The sequence below is a fragment of the Schistocerca americana genome, chromosome 9 (genome assembly GCF_021461395.2).
Source record: "Schistocerca americana isolate TAMUIC-IGC-003095 chromosome 9, iqSchAmer2.1, whole genome shotgun sequence".
In the NCBI taxonomy this organism is placed as follows: domain Eukaryota; kingdom Metazoa; phylum Arthropoda; class Insecta; order Orthoptera; family Acrididae; genus Schistocerca; species Schistocerca americana.
The window spans coordinates 61,025,861-61,045,243 of record NC_060127.1 but is presented as its reverse complement, the minus strand read 5'-3'; the positions used below and the strand labels follow the sequence as shown (position 1 = coordinate 61,045,243).

Here is a 19,383-nt window from a genome sequence, read left to right as displayed (position 1 = left end):
TGGCCATCTTCGGAATATCTGGTGGATGCCTAGAAATCTGGTGATGCGCTTTGGAAGAATCTAATATGAAGAAAAAGGTAGATCCATGGATATGGATATAGATATGTGGTATGGGGTAGTTATCGATAATGGTGTGGGCGTTAAGTTCCGAGGTATGTGGGCGTCTTTCGTTTTCCTTTGTATTTCTAACGTCGGAGGCATCGGAGGAGATGGACAGGAGAAGGAAATTGTAGAGTCTTTTCTCCAGGAGGAGCTTAGACTGAGATCAATACAGAAATGAAGGAGGAGGAAAAAGAAAGGAAGAGAAAACGGAGAAGGAATATGCAAAGGAAGTTGAGGATTGGAACATGGAATAAGCTTACACAATGGTAGGCTGGCAAATGCCAAGCAGGAAATGATCAAGAACGGACTGGATGTATTAGGTATGTGGGAAATGACACAGGTGAGTAAGGAAGAATTAGCGAGTGGAGGGCAAAAACTATTTTACTCAGGCAGGAACAAGACTGGCAACTATGGAGTGGCAGTTATGATAGGAATACAGCTGATAAGAAACATACTGAAAGTGGAGTGCATAGACGAAAGTTTGATGATGATGAGAGTAAGAGGTGACAAGAAAGACGTCGTATTAATGCAAATACATATGGCAATAAGTCAAAAAAATGGTTCAAATGGCTCCGAGCACTATGGGACTTAACATCTGAGGTCATCAGTCCCCTAGAACTTAGAACTACTAAAACCTAACTAACCTAAGGACATCACACACATGCATGCCCGAGGCAGGATTCAAACCTGAAATCGTAGCGGTCGCGCGGTTCCAGACTGAAGCACCTAGAACCACTCGGCCACACCGGCCGGTGGCAATAAGTCAAAACCCTGGTAAGAAAGTAAAGGACTATTGTGAAAAGATTGAAGAAATTCTGCATAAAAAAGCCACATAATCCTAATTGGGGATTTGAATGGAGTGGTAGGAGAGGAAACAGTTGAGGGAGTGGTTGGAAGATTTGCACTCAGAAACAGGAACGACAGGAGTGAAAGCCTGGTTAATTTCTCCAGAGAAAATGCTCCTGTGATTGGAAACACACTGTTTGAACAACATACAAGATAGCTAGGTTGAATGAAGACAGGTACCAAATAGATTGTATCATGATAAAGATTAGGAACAAAAATAGCATTAAAAATACCATAGCATACCCTTGAGGAGACACAGGTTTGGACCACAGGCTGGTAGTGGCATATTTGCGATTAAGATTGAAGAGAGTAAGAAAACCAGTGAGAAATTTGACCTAGAAAGACTAAAGGAAGAAGGCAAGTAAGCTGAGTTGGAAAACACGTTTACGTCAAAATGGGATAGAAGGTTCAAGGAAGAGAGCATAATGAAAAATAGATGAAGATGGAACAAGGAAGGGAAGTTAATGATGGGAACATGGAATGTGCTCACACTATTGTAGGCTGGCAAGCTGGAAAATAGTAAACGGGAAATGATGAAGAACAGACTAGACACGTGGGGCATGTGTGAAGTGAGATGGGGGAATAAGGGATAACTGGATAGTGAACAGCACAAATTGTTTTATTAAGGCAGGAAGAAGAGTGGCAGTTATGATAGGAAAACGACTCAATGTGGAACATGTCATAACCTAAATCAAAATAACTGTAGGGATGTTTGCATGTTGAATAAAGAGTGTGCACGCCGTAGTTTGTAACAATTTAGGTTTTTATCCATATAGTTCAGTAATTGTCGCTCTGTACGTACAACAACAGAAGAAATGGTAGCCGGCCGGAGTGGCCGCGCGGTTAAAGGCGCTTCAGTCTGGAACCGCACGACCGCTACGGTCGCAGGTTCGAATCCTGCCTCGGGCATGGATGTGTGTGATGTCCTTAGGTTAGTTAGGTTTAAGTAGTTCTAAGTTCTAGGGGACTTATGACCACAGCAGTTGAGTCCCATAGTGCTCAGAGCCATTTGAACCATTTGAAGAAATGGTAAACAAGATTCTTAAATTTACCATTGGCTCTTTCTGTGAATGGTCTCACTGACAAAGCACAATATATTCAGTTGTCCACATCTTGGCGGAACTACATCAATGATAAGTGTACTACATGATGGGAACTTCAAAGTTTTTCGGTGTGCTCATTGATGAGGATCTAAAATGGAAAAAATCACATTTTTAAGTTCTTAAAACAACTTAGCCCAGCCACATTTGCACTTATAATTGTTGTAAGCATTGGGAGAGACAACTCAGTAATTTTGTATTTTGCATATTTTTATTCAATAACGTCATATGGAATAAGGTTTAGGGTCACTTATCTTTAATAGCGCAAGTGGTCGTTGTTCAGAAACATGCTTCCTGGCAGATTAAAACTGTGTGTCGGACCGAGACTCGAACTCGGGACCTTTGCCTTTCGCGGGCAAGTGCTCTATCGACTGAGCTACCCAAGCACGACTCACGCCCCGTCCTCAGAGCTTTACTTCTGCCAGTACCTCGTCTCCTACCTTCCAAACTTTACAGAAGCTCTCCTGCCATCGTGGAGGAGTACCTTGAAACTGAAGATATCATGCGAATGGAGTGGCCTGCCTGTTCTCCAGATTAAACCCTATCTAGCACGTCTGGAATGCTCTCAGTCGACGTATCGCTGCACGTCTTCAAACCCCTACGACACTTCAGTAGTTCCGACAGGCACTGGTGCAAGAATGGGAGGCTATACCCCAGCAGCTGCTCGACCACCTGATCCAGAGTATGCCAACGCGTTGTGCGGCCTGTGTACATGTGTATGGTGATCATATCCCATATTGATGTCGGGGTACGTGCACAGGAAACAGTGGCGTTTTGTAGCACAGAACACAACCACTTCTACACTCGCTCAGAGCTATACTTGCACGCCTGATGGAGCGAAGAAGACGGTAAGTACCGCTGGTACTTTAGAGAAGCTTTTGAAATGTTGTAATTCCAAAAAAAATGCTGAAGATTAGATGGGTAGGTTGGATTAATGAGGAGGGACGCAATCGAATAGGGAAGAAAAGGTATTTGTGACATAACTTGACTAAAAGGAGGGATCAGTGATAGCAAACATTCTGATGTGTCAGGGAATTGTGGATCTGTTAATGAAAGAAATATTTAGGAGAGGCAAGTGCGTAAAACTTGTAGTGGGATATCATAACTTGATTACTGTAAGCGGATTCAAATGGGCATGGTCTGCAGCAGTTACAAAGCAATGTGTATGCTTCCACATGATACGATGGTTTGGAGAGCTCTATGAAACCATTATACGGAGCGGAGTTGAACACAAAACTAGTTTGTTTGTCTTGTAAACCCAGCGTAAATATATTTCTGTAAACAGTGATCAAAGCCGATTAAAGTGGTATTGTTTAATATATTCCTCTAGTATGCTTAATTTGTCTTTGAATCTGCTTCTTAGCCGAAAATAATGTTATTTAGGCTGAATTTCATTCGCGACTGATGTTTATAGACACTGTGAACTCGAAATAAAAACGCCTCAGCTGGAAGTTACTGCCAAGCTCTCAAACGAACTGGATGTGTGTGTCTGTAGGTTTTCCAATATTTTCAGACTGGCAATGTGTAAGGCATGTTGAGTTGTGATGCAAAAGTGATTATTTTGTTTACGAAATTCCCGTTACAAAAGTCTGGAGAGGGGAGTGAGTTCATGATGTTTTTGATGGGAACCCATGTCCAGGGCTCCAGTTCTACAACGGTTTCACTTCAGATGTGTAACGTGTCCACGTCTGATGAGAGAAAGAGAAACGTCCCAGACTTGCCTGTCCTGGTTTCCAGTGGGGTAGGCAGGATGAAGTATAGTGTACCGCATCAGACAGCCACCTGTTGTGGGGTCGAACGCTAAGCTTAACTTACAAGTCTCCTGTACAGACGCCGGAAGATCAACTGGCATGTGTTCTGGCCACTGCACTAGAAAACGAAAAGACACCAATTGGGATGGAGAGTGAGTGCCAGAACATGCTACATAGGCACGATGTCTGTAACAATATTTGTGGTCACCACATCTATCCGCGGCTGTAATGCATCGCTACTTTTCTGTACGTACAGTATGCCGGGCTCTTTTTTGTTCTGGAATAATGTAAACACATGATGTTCAAGTTCTAATAAAAATAAATATGCTTCAATGATAAATGGAGATTTCATTATGTTTCCTTTCGAATTGTTACCTAATAATTGCACTGTGTCACACCTAATTCAGTTCCTCAAGCAGAAGTGGATGAGTTAAAGATCTGAATTGAAACCATCGTAGGACCGAAACGGTACGTTTCTTGACATAGGTTCCCAATGAAAGTATTGTTACTTCTCCCCTCTACGGTTCTTAGAAGGTTGTAATGGGTATTTCCGAACATCTCGTATATCCGTGTGAAACTGGCCGTATAACGCTACCGATCGAAATGTGTACTTCTTCCGTAGTGTGCAAATAGTCATTACGGAACTTATGGCATTTGCAGATGGCAAGGTACACAAGAGGTTTTGAACGATCGAAACAAACTTAATTCTGTACTGTATCATAAACTAAACTATGTCAGTAACTTACCACCCTCCCGTTTTCCCCAGCCGGTCATCAAGGCACGTTTTCCCACGAAGGTTGCATTGACCTCGCTGGGGGAAGGCAACGTCACCAGCTTGATGAAACCTTGAGGAAAAAATGTTAAATTATTTATGCCGACAATCCTTTATGTATTGATTCTGTAAATGCAAAAAGCAATACCATCTAACAAAGGATATTGAATGAAATAATACACCTTTGCCGTCCTCATGTTATCTTGACAATAAGTCCTAATTACCAATACTATGAGGAGGTAATACAGGATGTTACCAGAATAATACAGGACGGACCTTGAGGTAGTCACCGACTATTCCACGAAAACGTACTTACAAGGAAACATTTTTGTTAAGCGATGAGTCTTGGGCCATGCTACAGCCCCCTATGTACCGCTCCCTGTCAGATCACACTTTCACCTACCATGCGGTTACGCGCTTTTTTTCTCTTCTCTTGTATGTCACTCTCCTTCATCTTAGTGGGAAAGGAAGACAAATTAACTCGAAGATGTCCATTGACACATAGTCAACACGGATTTAGAAAACTTCATTCTGGTGAAACACAGATAGTTCTTTACCGACATGAAGTCCTGAGTGCTATCGACAAGGGTTTTCAAATTGCTGCCGTATTTCTAGATTTCCCTACATCACAAGCGGCTTGTAGTCAAACTGTGTACTTATGGAATATCGTCTCAGTTATTCGACTGGGTCGTGATTTTCTGTCACAGAATACAGTTCGTAGTAACTGACGGAAAGTCATCGTGTAACTGTCATTTATCGTCTAGTAAAGTCACCAGAAGTTCAAAACAAACTGCAAAACGATTTAGAAAAGATATCTGTATGGTGGGAAAATTGGCAAATGACGCTAAATAGAGAAAAGTGTGAGGACATCCACATGAGTGCTACAAGGAATCCGTTAAACTTTGGTAACAAATCAATCAAATCTAAAGACTGCAAAATGAGCTCAGTACCTAGGAATTACAATTATGAACTTTTTTTTTTGAGATTATCTGGCTGCTTCTGCTTCTCGGATTTAGATATTTGCCTTGAGGTGACTTTTCGTCGGCATATCCCAGAGGACACGTGCGACTTATGGTATGTCACAGACGCGAAAACCCATCGCCCCCCTTAAATTGGACAGAGCACGTAGAAAAGTTGGGGGGAGGGGGGGATCGAACCAAAGACTGCGTTTCATTGGCAGAACACTTAGAAGATGCAACAGGTCTACTAGAGAGACTGCTTGCACAACGCTTGTACGTCCTCTTTTGGAGTACTGCTGCGCGATGTGGGATCCTTACCGGATAGGATTAATGGAGTACAACGACAAAGTTCAAATAAGGGCAGCACGTTTTGTATTATCGAGAAATAGAGAAGAGAATGGTACGGACATGATACAGCGTTTGGGGCGGACATCATTGAAACAAAGTCGTTTCTCGTTGTGGTGGGATCTTCTCACGAAATTTCAGTTACCAACTTTCTCCTCCGACTGAAAAAAATATTTTGTTGTCGCCGACTTATATTGGGAGACACGATCATCATAATAAAAAAAACGAAATCAAAACACGCAATTCAAGTAGGGGAACCTAAGGTAGAACGGGTTACCGGGGCAGAATGAAGATCGACGTTTTTAGGTGTAAAGGAGATGCTGCCAGTTAGCTGCAACAATTTGAACTATATGACCTTGGTGCTCTTCAACTGCGGCATTCATGTTTTTTGTGTTGAGCGCTGAGGTGTGAAGTTTCTGTTGTGTGATATTTTGCCCCTGCCTTGGAATTCCAAATCATTTTTTAACTAAGGTAATGTATACACACATGTCTATTGAGGCAATTAAAACTCCCGTCGGTGTAGTTATTTCTGGCCTGCATGGATATTTAAAGGCTGTATCACTGGTAAAAACAGTTCTATACAGCTACAAGTAGTGAATAACTTTGCAGTTCATATGACTTCCTTGCTGTAGTGCAGAAAGTAAGTTCCCCATACTTGAACTAACATCCAGTTGCCAGAGAATCTTCTTAAAGATTGAGGGCGGGGGCGAAAGAACACCACCAGTGGGTATCCAAGACACAGTAATAGGTCACTTGGGCTGGTGGGACACAACACCCGGTGGTACACTCCAGTGGCACCATAACCATGGAAACCATGTTAGGTGCTTCCTTCAGATTACTAACTGGGCGCCACATGGGTTGGAAGGGGAGGTAGTATCATGTGCCAGGTTTGACACTTTGGATGAAGTAGACATCTTTGTTTGGTTTCACGTCGCCTCTCCTCAGTGAAATATTAGAAAAGATATCGTATTCTCATGAGAGGTCACTACTTGTGGAATGGTCTGAGCTATCTGCTGTCATACATCCAATCAAGAACGCTTAGGATTCCAGGAGCCACCATGGTTTCACAGATTCAGAAAAATGTGCACGCCAGTAGATTCTTCCATGATTTACAGTCTGCAGATATGCACCCATGTTAGGTGCTACATTTATTCTAATGTCATCCGCACTTCACTCATTGCTGAAAAATCAGACAGTTTCTGTAAAAAGACCATAAAAATGAACTGAATAAATAAAGATCTGAAAGAAAAGCAACTATGTAGTATATTACACTGTGCAGTCACACCTATCAGAATTCTGAATAACCTCCTTTTGCAGTGTGGACTGCTATAAGACATGCGGGAAGATAGTCAGTGAAGTTCTGGACAGTTCTGATAGCGATGTGGAGCAACGGCAACTCCAGTGCTGTGGCCACTGCACGATGTTTCCCAGTTGAGGATCCATTGTGTGAACAGGTCAGTGTGGTACCATGGGTTCTCATTGAGTTTCGTATACGGTGTGAGTTTAGTTGACAGAGTAGTAAGCTCACCCTGCTGCTCTTTAAACCATGAACGTACACTGTCAGCTGTGTCACATGTTGCATTGCCCTGCTGGTAGATGCCATCGTGTTGAGGAGAAAGGAAGTGCATGTAGGGGTGAACATGGCCCCTAAGGATAAATGCATACTTCAGTTGATTCATTTTGTCTTCCATAATGGCGAGATCACCGGCTGAACGTCAAGAAAACACTCTGGAGACCATAAAACTCTCTCCTCTGATCTATACTCTTCCGCTGATTGTTGCAGGGAATTTACTTCCAGACGTTTCACGCTGTACAGCCTAACCGCCAACTGTCTGATGGAATATCAAACGAGTTTCATCTGAAAACTCGTCACCACTCGGTGGACGTCCAGTTCCGGTATTAGTGTCAAAACTGCTGCCTTTTCGCCACTGAACAGCAGTCAGCCTGGGTGGATGAACCAGCCATCTGCTGTAGAGGCCCATAAACAGCAATGTTCCCTTACTGGTTATTGAGGAGATACTGCTGGTAGCCCCTTGGTTCACTATGAGTGTACCAGGCATTAATTCAGTCCCGTCTAGATTATGGGAGCCTGACTTATAGTTCGGCATCCCCTTCTGCATTGTGGTTGCTTGACCCCCATCCTTCACAGTGGGATCCGACTCGACATTGGAGCTTTCCACACAAGCCCTGTCAACAGCATACTTCTGGAGGCTGGTGTCCCTCCATTGCGGATCCAGCGCCATCACCTACTGGCTGCTTATGCTGCACATGTTTGTAGCTTGCCCGGGCATCCCAACTACCGTCTGCTGTTCCCCTACTCGGTCGTCTATCTTACAGAACGGCGGCCCCAGTGATGGTGTACCATCGCGGTTCGCGTTCGGGCTCTTCTCTCTGGGCTTGAAGTTTTCCCTCTTCCGCCTCTTTTTCCGGGCCCCCGTGGTGTGTGCCCCGCCCATGCCTTCATCTCGATTTGGCACAAGACCCTGAGGCCCTCCACCTCCACTTTCTTTCAATCCTTGCCGCGTTTCAAGGCACTCACGTGGTTTATACCGACAGTTCGATGGTTGCTGGTGGGGTCTGCTCTTACTCTAGGAGACCATTCTGAACAACGCTCATTGCCGGCTGGTTCCAGTGTTTTCACTGCCGAGCTGACAGCAATCTCTCGAGCCTTAGAGTATATCCACTCCTGCACAGGTCCTTCGTTATCTGTAGTGACTCCCTGAGCGGCTTACAAGCTATCGACCAGTGTTTTCCTCGTTCTCGCCTGCTGATGGCAATCCAGGAGTCCCTCCATACTCTTGCCCGTTGCGCCCGCTCCGTGATCTTTGTGTGGACCCCAGGTCATGTGGGCATCCCGAGAAATGAATGGGTAGACATACTGGCCAGACAGGCTGTCAGTGCCCCAGCCTTGGAGATTGGTCTTTCGGAGTGTGATCTCAGGTCAGTTTTGCGGCAGAAGGTACTTGCTGCATGGGGTGATGAATGGCGCACCCTGCCTTCACCCAACAAACTTCGAGTTTGTGGCGCTTCTCCTTGCGAGCCTCCTGCAAGGACTCAGTTGTTCTCTGCCGGCTATGCATTGGCCACACCTGGCTGACGCATGGTCATCTCTTGCGCCGTGAGGACTCACCTCTCTGTTGCTGTGGATCAGTGTTGACAGTGGTCCACATCTTGTTGGCCTGTCCGCTTTTAACTGCGCTCAGGCAGTCGTTTGCACTGCCAGATACGCTCCCTGCTCTTTTATCAGATGACGCTGCAATGGCAGACTTAGCTTTGAGTTTTATTCATACAGGGGACTTTTATCGCTCGATCTGAGTGTTTGTGTCCTTTTTGTGTTGAGTCTGGCCCTTGGCCTACGGTTTTAGATTGTGGTCTTTAGTGTGTTTCTTGGTGGTTGGATTTTCCTTTTTTGTTTTCATGGTCGGCCAACCACTGTCGTATTCTGTGTGCTTTTAATTCCTTTTGTCTGGTCTTTGTCTGTGTCTTTCTTGTCCTGTGCCGTCCCTTGTTACCTCCGTTATTTGTTTTTATTCCTTGTAGGATTTTGTGGCCGTGGAACAAGTGACTGATGCCCTATGTAATCTGGTCCCTTCAACCTCCCACAAACCAACCAACCCAACCATCTGGATGGCCAGCTGCTCAACAGCTGCCCATCTGTTTGGCTATACACATCTTTCAGCTACCGTTCATATATGGCGCATAGTGCAGGACAGTTGCCTTACCACCAGTTCATGATAGCGCCATTTTCCCATGTACATTGTACTTTAACAATGGCGGCAATTTGAAAATGCTTCCACCCTTGTCCCAAAAACAAATGATCATGCCTTTCTGTATGCCAGACAAATCGCTCTATTTCCGCATTATGACATCTGCACTGATTCTACGCTTCCCACCCCCATAAACACCCTTTACGTACCCTCCGCTGGCAATGCTGCCACCTGCCATCTGTGACTGGTCATTGCACTTTGACGTTGAACAGAGGTGGCGCTCACATTAATGTGACTGGACTGTGTAAAAAGAAACTGTAAGTTTCAGACTGCACACACTGCTTTGCCAGACTGCTGCACATGACTTTCACTCAACCACCACACTATCTCACACTCTTTATCACTTTATTTATATATCTATCTGTACGTCTGTAGCTCTCTGTATGAAGCAAGAGCGCCACTCTACTTTTATACTATTCACTGCACACACTGCTTTGCCAGACTGCTGCACATGACTTTCACTCAATCACCACACTCTATCTCACACTCTTTGTCAGTTTATTTATATATCTATTTGTACGTCTGTAGCTCACTGTTTGAAGCAAGAGTGCCACTCTACTTTCATACTACTCACTGCACACACTGTTTTGCCAGACTGCTGCACATGACATTCACTCAACCACCACACTCTATCTCACACTCTTTATCAGTTTATTTATATATCTATCTGTACATCTGTTGGTCTCTGTATGAAGCAAGAGCGCCACTCTACTTTTATACTACTCACTGCACACACTGCTTTGCAGACTGCTGCACATGACTTTCACTCAATCACCACACTCTATCTCACACTCTTTATCAGTTTACTTATATATCTGTCCGTACATCTGTAGCTCTCTGTATGAAGCAAGAGCGCCACTCTACTTTTATACTACTCACTGCACACACTGCTTTGCCAGACTGCTGCACATGACTATCACTCAATCACCACACTCTATCTCACACTCTTTTTTAGTTTATTTGTATATCTATCTGTACGTCTGTAGGTCTGTATGAAGCAAGAGGGCCTCTCTACTTTTATACTACCCAGTGCTCTCTGTATGAAGCGAGAGTGCCACTCTACTTTTATACTACTCACTGCACACACTGCTTTGCCAGACTGCTGCAAATGACTTTCACTCAATCACCACACACTATCTCACACTCTTTATTAGTTTATTTATATATCTATCTGTACGTCTGTAGCTCTCTGTATGAAGCAAGAGCGCCACTCTACTTTTATACTACTCACTGCACACACTGCTTTGCCAGACTGCTCGAAGTGGCCGTGCGGTTAAAGGCGCTGCAGTCTGGAACCGCAAGACCGCTACGGTCGCAGGTTCGAATCCTGCCTCGGGCATAGATGTTTGTGATGTCCTTGCGTTAGTTAGGTTTAACTAGTTCTAAGTTCTAGGGGACTAATGACCTCAGCAGTTGAGTCCCATAGTGCTCAGAGCCATTTGAACCATTTGAACCAGACTGCTGCACATGACTTTCACTCAATCACCACACTCTATCTCACACTATTTATCAGTTTATTTATATATCTATCTGTACGTCTGTTGCTCTCTGTATGAAGCAAGAGCACCACTTTACTTTTATACTACTCACTGCACACACTGCTTTGCCAGACTGCTGCACATGACTTTCACGCAATCACCACACTCTATCTCACACTCTTTATCAGTTTATTTATATATCTATCTGTACGTCTGTTGCTCTCTGTATGAAGCAAGAGCACCACTTTACTTTTATACTACTCACTGCACACACTGCTTTGCCAGACTGCTGCACATGACTTTCACTCAATCACCACACTCTATCTCACACTCTTTATCAGTTTATTTATATATCTATCTGTACGTCTGTAGCTCTCTGTATGAAGCAAGAGCGCCACTCTACTTTTATACTACTCACTGCACACACTGCTTTGCCAGACTGCTGCACATGACTTTCACTTAATCACCACACTCTATCTCACACTCTTTATCAGTTTATTTATATATCTATTTTTACGTCTGTAGCTCTCTGTATGAAGCAAGAGCGCCACTCTACTTTTATACTACTCACTGCACACACTGCTTTGCCAGACTGCTGCACATGACTTTCGCTCAACCACCACACTCTATCTCACACTCTTTATCAGTTTATTTATATATCTATCTGTACATCTGTTGGTCTCTGTATGAAGCAAGAGCGCCACTCTACTTTTATACTACTCACTGCACACACTACTTTGCCAGACTGCTGCACATGACTTTCACTCAATCACCACACTCTATCTCACACTCTTTATCAGTTTACTTATATATCTGTCCGTACATCTGTAGCTCTCTGTATGAAGCAAGAGCGCCACTTTACTTTTATACTACTCACTGCACACACTGCTTTGCCAGACTGCTGCACATGACTATCACTCAATCACCACACTCTATCTCACACTCTTTATTAGTTTATTTGTATATCTATCTGTACGTCTGTAGCTCTGTATGAAGCAAGAGGGCCTCTCTACTTTTATACTACTCAGTGCTCTCTGTATGAAGCGAGAGTGCCACTCTACTTTTATACTACTCACTGCACACACTGCTTTGCCAGACTGCTGCAAATGACTTTCACTCAATCACCACACACTATCTCACACTCTTTATTAGTTTATTTATATATCTATCTGTACGTCTGTAGCTGTCTGTATGAAGCAAGAGCGCCACTCTACTTTTATACTACTCACTGCACACACTGCTTTGCCAGACTGCTGCACATGACTTTCACTCAATCACCACACTCTATCTCACACTATTTATCAGTTTATTTATATATCTATCTGTACGTCTGTAGCTCTCTGTTGGAAGCAAGAGTGCCACTCTACTTTTATACTACTCACTGCACACACTGCTTTGCCAGACTGCTGCACATGACTTTCACTCAATAACCACACTCTATCTCACACACTTTATCAGTTTATTTATATATCTATCTGTACGTCTGTAGCTCTCTGTATGAAGCAAGAGCGCCACTCTACTTTTATACTACTCACTGCACACACTGCTTTGCCAGACTGCTGCACATGACTTTCGCTCAACCACCACACTCTATCTCACACTCTTTATCAGTTTATTTATATATCTGTCCGTACGTCTGTTGCTCTCTGTATGAAGCAAGAGCACCGCTTTACTTTTATACTACTCACTGCACACACTGCTTTGCCAGACTGCTGCACATGACTTTCACTCAATCACCACACTCTATCTCACACTCTTTATCAGTTTATTTATATATCTATCTGTACGTCTGTAGCTCTCTGTTTGAAGCAAGAGCGCCACTCTACTTTTATACTACTCACTGCACACACTGCTTTGCCAGACTGCTGCACATGGCTTTCACTCAACCACCACACTCTATCTCACACTCTTTATCAGTTTATTTATATATCTATCTGTACGTCTGTAGCACTCTGTATGAAGCAAGAGCGCCACTCTACTTTTACACTACTCACTACTGAGAGGGGCCTTCTCAGGCAGGAATATAACAGACACGTCGTGACTGTAATAGGTCTCCGTATTGTAGTCTGGGTGGGTCACTGCCCAGTTGGCGACCACGGTCCAAGATGTGGTCTCGTTCTTAGTGCGATGAATTCCTCCCAGGCGGATGGTGAACTTCTCATAGCTGCAAGAATAAAACTATTTTCAGTTGCAAAGCAGACAAGCGATGCTAATAATTTTTATATATAGCTGATGGTAATCAATGCCACAGACATTCCACAGTAGGTGAAAACTCTACTACTAACTGTCAACCTCTGTTATGTCCATTTTTGTATATCTAAAGACATACACAAACACAATATAATATCAGCGAAGGTAATTAAACAGTGTCCTTCTGAGATTAGTAAAGCAATAATTTATTTGTGTTATCAGTTACTCATCTGTGGAATATTTCAGAAACTGTTTGAATGTGCTGAAGTTAAGTCAGTTCGAAAGGAAACTAAACGAACTGTGGGAATGACAGACGGTTATACAATGAAGGCTTTCACCACCGAATGTTTCAGCTACCGAGAATTCTTCCGGGTTGTATGGCCGTGGTCCACGGAAGCCTTCTATCTCTGACGTTTCATCCAAAGTTACGTTGGACATCTTCAGAGGTGCTCCTGGTTGTGCTGAATCTTGTCGACTGACGATTCGGACGTCGAAGAGCGGCCTAAATACCGTGGAAAGTCGGAGTGGTCTGGACTTCACGTAATAGCAGAGATGAACCTTGTCAAGGATGAAATATAACTATCGATCATAGTACGTTAAAGATTAAAACTTCTCATCGATTCTGTGGCGCCACTGTCCATATATCGCTAAGTTTCATAGCTGCTTCTTTTCTGTTAAAATTATCACCATGTTTATATATTTCGATGGCTTCTCTATACAGCCATGGATAACAGTTCGTCTTAGTATATAATACTTCAGTTGCTATTTTGTCTAAAACTGACATGGTGAGACTGTGGCTGTGTACAATTAATGTAGGTTAATTCTTACAAAGAAGAAGACAGCAACCAGCCACTATTAATACTGTTGTTTATTTAGGTAAATAGCGCCGTTACCGGTTTCGAACTGGCAACTTCATCATCAGACGGCTGTTCACATGACTTGCAAAATACACTTTACATTATCGTCCGTTATCGATTTTTATTCTTCCACTGTGGCGAAGTATTTTTGGTGTGTTGTTGCTGTCGAAAATTCCGCGCGATTTTGTTGCGAAGTTGCAGGATTGTATTTTTCGAATATTCCAAAATATATCAAGCATTTATGTAATTTGTACATCAGCATATTGTGCAAAGCATCACACACACACACACACACACACACACACACACACCAAAAAGAATTTGCCACATGAGAAGTTATCACAAAGATTGCACAAGAGAACTTCTCTTTCACAAGAGAACTTCTAAATAACAATGACCAAGTAGCCGAAGTCAAGGATGAAACTGATAGATTGAAATCCACTGAAGAAGCAGCTAAATGCTCTAGTGGATGTAGTTGGCTCTGAAATTGTAAATATAGAATCAGCTAATGCTATTAGATAAAATAAAACTATGAATAGTTTTGAAATAGATAATTCTGAAGGATAATTAAATTTTGACATCAGAAATAACTGAAACTAAACAGAATCCGGAACATAAACTGCAACTTTAGTGCAGACAAATAATCAGATTTCTGTTATCAATACTAAAGTGGAGGATGTAGAAAGAATAGTAACCAGTAATGTAGGTGAATACGAAAGCAATGTGTCAAACATTATATAGAAGCTTGTTGAATTACAAGAAAATCTCTCTACAAAACGTTTTGTTAGTAAATGTAGTGGTATTTGGCCTAATGCACCTTCAATAAAATTTCCTAAAGAGGGTAAATTATGTGCTGTCAACTTTTGTACAAGACTTATTGTGACAAAGCTGTTTCTTAAACGACTGATGTGTTTAAATTTGAAAGATACGTTTTTGAAGGGTAAGCAATTTTGTAACTGAATCATAATGTCTGTTCACATACGTAAGGTATTTGAAAAATGTGCTCCAAACAGATTTTTGTTAGAATCAAAAGCGAGTTTTTGAGTGGGTTTAACTTTAGAGAGGGAAAGGAGAGTACAAAAGAACGTTTCTAGATAAGCTCAAGTACTGTGATATAAATGGGACAGCGCTCAAATGGTTTAAATCATATCTAACTGGAAGAGTGCAGAAAATTGAAATAAGCAGTTCACATAATATGCAAAAAAAGCTGGTGATTTCTCAAACTGCGGAACAATCAAGAATGGGGTTCAGTCTTGGGTCCTCTGCTGTTCCTAATTTATATTAATGACTTGCAGTTCTATATTCACAAAGATGCAAAGCTGGTACTTTTTGCCAATGATACAAGTATAGCTATCACACCCAACAGACACGAATTAACTGATGAAATTGTAAATGATGTTTTTCAGAAAATCATTAGGTGGTTCTCTGCAAATGGACTCTCATTAAACTTTGACAAAACACAGTATAAAGAGTTCCACACAGTAAATGGAATGACACCATTAATAAATATAGACTTCGATCAGAAATCGGTAGCTAAGGTAGAATATTCAAAATTTCTAGGTGTATGCTTTGATAAGGGGTTGAACTGGAAAAAACACCCTGAAGATCTGCTGAAACGTTTGAGTTCAGCTACTTATGCTATTAGGGTCATTGCAAATTTTGGCGACATACATGTCAGTAAATTAGCTTACCACGCCTATTTTCATTCTCTGCTTTTGTATGGCATCATATTCTGGGGAAATTCATCATTAAAAGAGTGTTCATTGCACAAAAGCGTAAGAATAATTGCTGGAGGCCGGCTGCGGTGGCCGAGCGGTTCTAGGCGCTTCAGTCAGGAACCACGTGGCTGCTACGGTCGCAGGTTCGAATCCTGCTTTGGGCTTGGATGTGTGTGATGTCCTTAGGTTAGTTAGGTTTAAGTAGTTCTAAGTTCTACGGGACTGATGACCACAGATGTTAAGTCCCATAGAGCTCAGAGCCATTTGAACCATTTGAACCATAATTGCTGGAGCTCATCCAATATCATCCTACAGACACTTAATGAAAGAGCTAGGGATCTTCACTGTAGCCTCACAATATATATATATATATATATATATATATATATATATATATATATATATATATTCACTTATGAAATTTGTTATTAACAATCCAAACGATTTCAAAAGTAATAGCAATGTACCTGGCTATAAGACTAGGAGAAAGGATGATCTTCACTAGTCAGGGTTAAATCTAACTTTGGCTCAGAAGGAGGTAAATTATGCTGCCACAAAAGTCTTTGGTCACATACCTAATAGTATCAAAAGTCTGACAGACAGCCATACAGCATTTAAAAGGAAATTAAAGGAATTTCTGAACAGAAACTCCTTCTACTCATTAGATGAATTTTTGGATATAGTAAGTGGGTAATTTCCCCACCCTCACCCAAAAAGATTAAGTGTCATATAATATTTTGTGTAATGTAATATCTTGTATTGACACCTTTTATTAACTGACACATTCCACATCATTACAAAGTGTCGTATTCATGATCTATGGAACAAGTACTAATATATTCTAATCTAATCTCTGTTTGAGAAACAGCTTAGAAGAGTAACACATTTGGTTAGAGCTTTGGCGGGCTGACTCAGGTGCCCTAAAAACAAGATTTCCACAAAAAGCGCAATAGGCACAGTTTATGTAACAGAAGCCTCAACTGAATGGTTTCTCAAGTATGTTTACAAGCCAGACAGTCTTAGAGACAGAAATTTTATTGTGGTGCAGTTGATGGTTATGGACATTGGGATGGGATCGAAATTGTAATGAGAAAATTCGTGAAAAAAAGGAGGAGGATATTGCAGGAATGATTGACAGGGATTGTGAAATCATAAGAGATTGCCAATGAAGTGAGAGAAATAGAACTGGAAACAGAGAACTTTAAGATAACATTTTTGAAATTCCAATAACCTTAAGATAAACGTATGCTTATGATCGTTCCATTGTAAGCTTGTCAGTTTGGAGCAAGAAATATGAGCCTAAATATGGCCAGTAATTACATGATCAGAGTATAAGGGAGGATAAGTTCAGACTCCTATGTACAGAAAAAATGGGAGCCTGTGGACAGTATAAATTACATTCTGATAGGGAGTTCAGGAAAGCAATGCCTCTCAACACAACAGACAACAGAAATCCTAAAAATACATGTAATTAAGGGTAAGTGTGGGGTGATGAGTTGCTCCCAAATGCCTATAGTCTCTTAGGAATTGAAATTTCAAAGGAGGAGGAAATGACGAAAAGTAATTATAATAGTTGTGGTACAAATAATAATTACTGAGGAAGCACGACTAAAACGTAATCTCGCTATTTCCAATGTTCTAATTGGTGAATTTGATAATCAAGTACAGGTAGTGAAGACATTTTACCTTTTAATTGTAATACAAGTGATGATGAAATTAAGATGAATATGATGACAGATGTGATGTAAATTATGATGAAGAAATTGATAGAATGATTAAAATCGAATTTACAGATAAAGCAGTGGAAGTTGACGATGTAGACATTCATATCCAAATTGTAGGAACAGTCAAGTTGCTGGTATACAGCTCCATTAGAATCAAATTTTTGGTACTCAGTAGGTCATTAATCAGTTATGGAAATACCAAAGAGTGTGAGGTAATGAAAGTTCGAAGTTTTTTTTTAAAAATATTGTAGGGACAACAACACAAACAGAAAAATCAAGACCAATGTAAAACAAATTGGTGAGATGATGTACCCAAACTGTTGAGAAGAAATGATTAATAGACTGGATAATGAAGGGAATCCACAACTGGTAAACATTCTTCCAATGAAAACTGTGGAGAACAGGGAAACCTGGCATGACTGTTAGTGCATTACAAGCAGAAAAGAAGGCAGCACTGAAAAAGATAGGGCACAAAATGGGTTTCAGTGAAACTGAAGATAATCTCTTTTATAATGAGAATGATAAAAATCAATGTGACACTCAGGGAGCTCCCTATATTTCCATTCAGACAGAAAACTGAGAGACTAATTGTTTCATACATCCTAGAAGTCTCTAGAACTTCAGAACCAGGAAGTGGCAAAATGAAACACAGTCCAGATTTCATGGCAGTGACTGGAATGGCTGTTAAGGTACATACATTGGTTTGAGATATGCTACAGTTGTGAAAGAAATAAAATATTACTTTTGTCAGCTGACATTGGGAAGATAAAATTTGTGCAAGAATGTCTAGTTGTACCAGATTTCAGTTAAAAAACCATATTACATTTGGACAAAATTGTAAGAATGGGAATGGAATTTGACTCGCCAATAAAGAATTAATATTTACTGACCCAAAAAACAAAATTTATTGAAAGAGACAATTTTTCCCATTTATGTAAACAGAAGCACCCAAATTAGGTAGCAGGAAACATATGACACAAATCTGCACAACAACAATTAATTTTCTACCAGTTTCGGCCTTAGACTATCGTCTGGTTCTTATGTCAATGTTAACAAGACAAAACTGGCTAAAAAACCTTAAAATACAAAGCGTCATGTAGACAATGACAAGATAAAATCAATATTCATACCAAGTAGCCAATGAAAATTACATGCCACTCAAGTAGAAACATAAAACCACATTAATTATGAAGGCCTAGAACAATAGCAAAGTATATAAGGATTGCCTTGAATCGCCACTTATCGTAATACACAGCAAGAAGTAACTGAACATTTTTTTAGGACTTAACCTGAGTAACTAAAGTATTGTAATGTAAAATATAAAATCACAAAGCTGTCTGATCAACATGTGCTGTAGTACGCTAGGATAATGTTAAGATTTTTTTATATTTTATTTCCTATGGCACCAAGGGTACATTACAGAGATTGAACAGCAGCAGGGTTAAAGATAATACAATATACATAAAGTACAGATAAAATAAATTAATATAATTCCTGATTAGGGAAGTCTTATGTTAAGTTGATGAGACAATATTATCCATGTGAATGGAGTACATTTAAAAACAGTTGCATGAATTATACAGTAAAGAAAAATGCTAATTTTAATAAGTAGAATAGGTATTTTAAGTTTACGATAGTAAAAGACAGGAAAGTTCTTTAACTATTTTCAAACTGTTGGTTGTAGGTTGATATCTAAAGTTCCACCCAGAAGACTGCATCCTGAGAGATCTAATGTATGCTGGACAGAGCTTCAGCGTATTTTCATGGAGGAGAT

The 19,383-nt window shown here is 41.1% G+C and overlaps 1 protein-coding gene across 1 annotated transcript in view; it reads right to left on the bottom strand.

The window, feature by feature from the left end:
- Positions 1-19,383, bottom strand: part of LOC124550633 (brachyurin-like) — a 125,525-nt gene that overhangs the window by 48,998 nt on the left and 57,144 nt on the right. Inside the window, exons 3-4 of the mRNA XM_047125356.1 lie at positions 13,115-13,284; positions 4,546-4,644 (exon numbers count right to left, since the gene is read on the bottom strand). Of these exons, the coding sequence (XP_046981312.1) occupies positions 4,546-4,644; positions 13,115-13,284 (269 nt within the window). The remainder of the gene's footprint in view (positions 1-4,545; positions 4,645-13,114; positions 13,285-19,383) is intronic.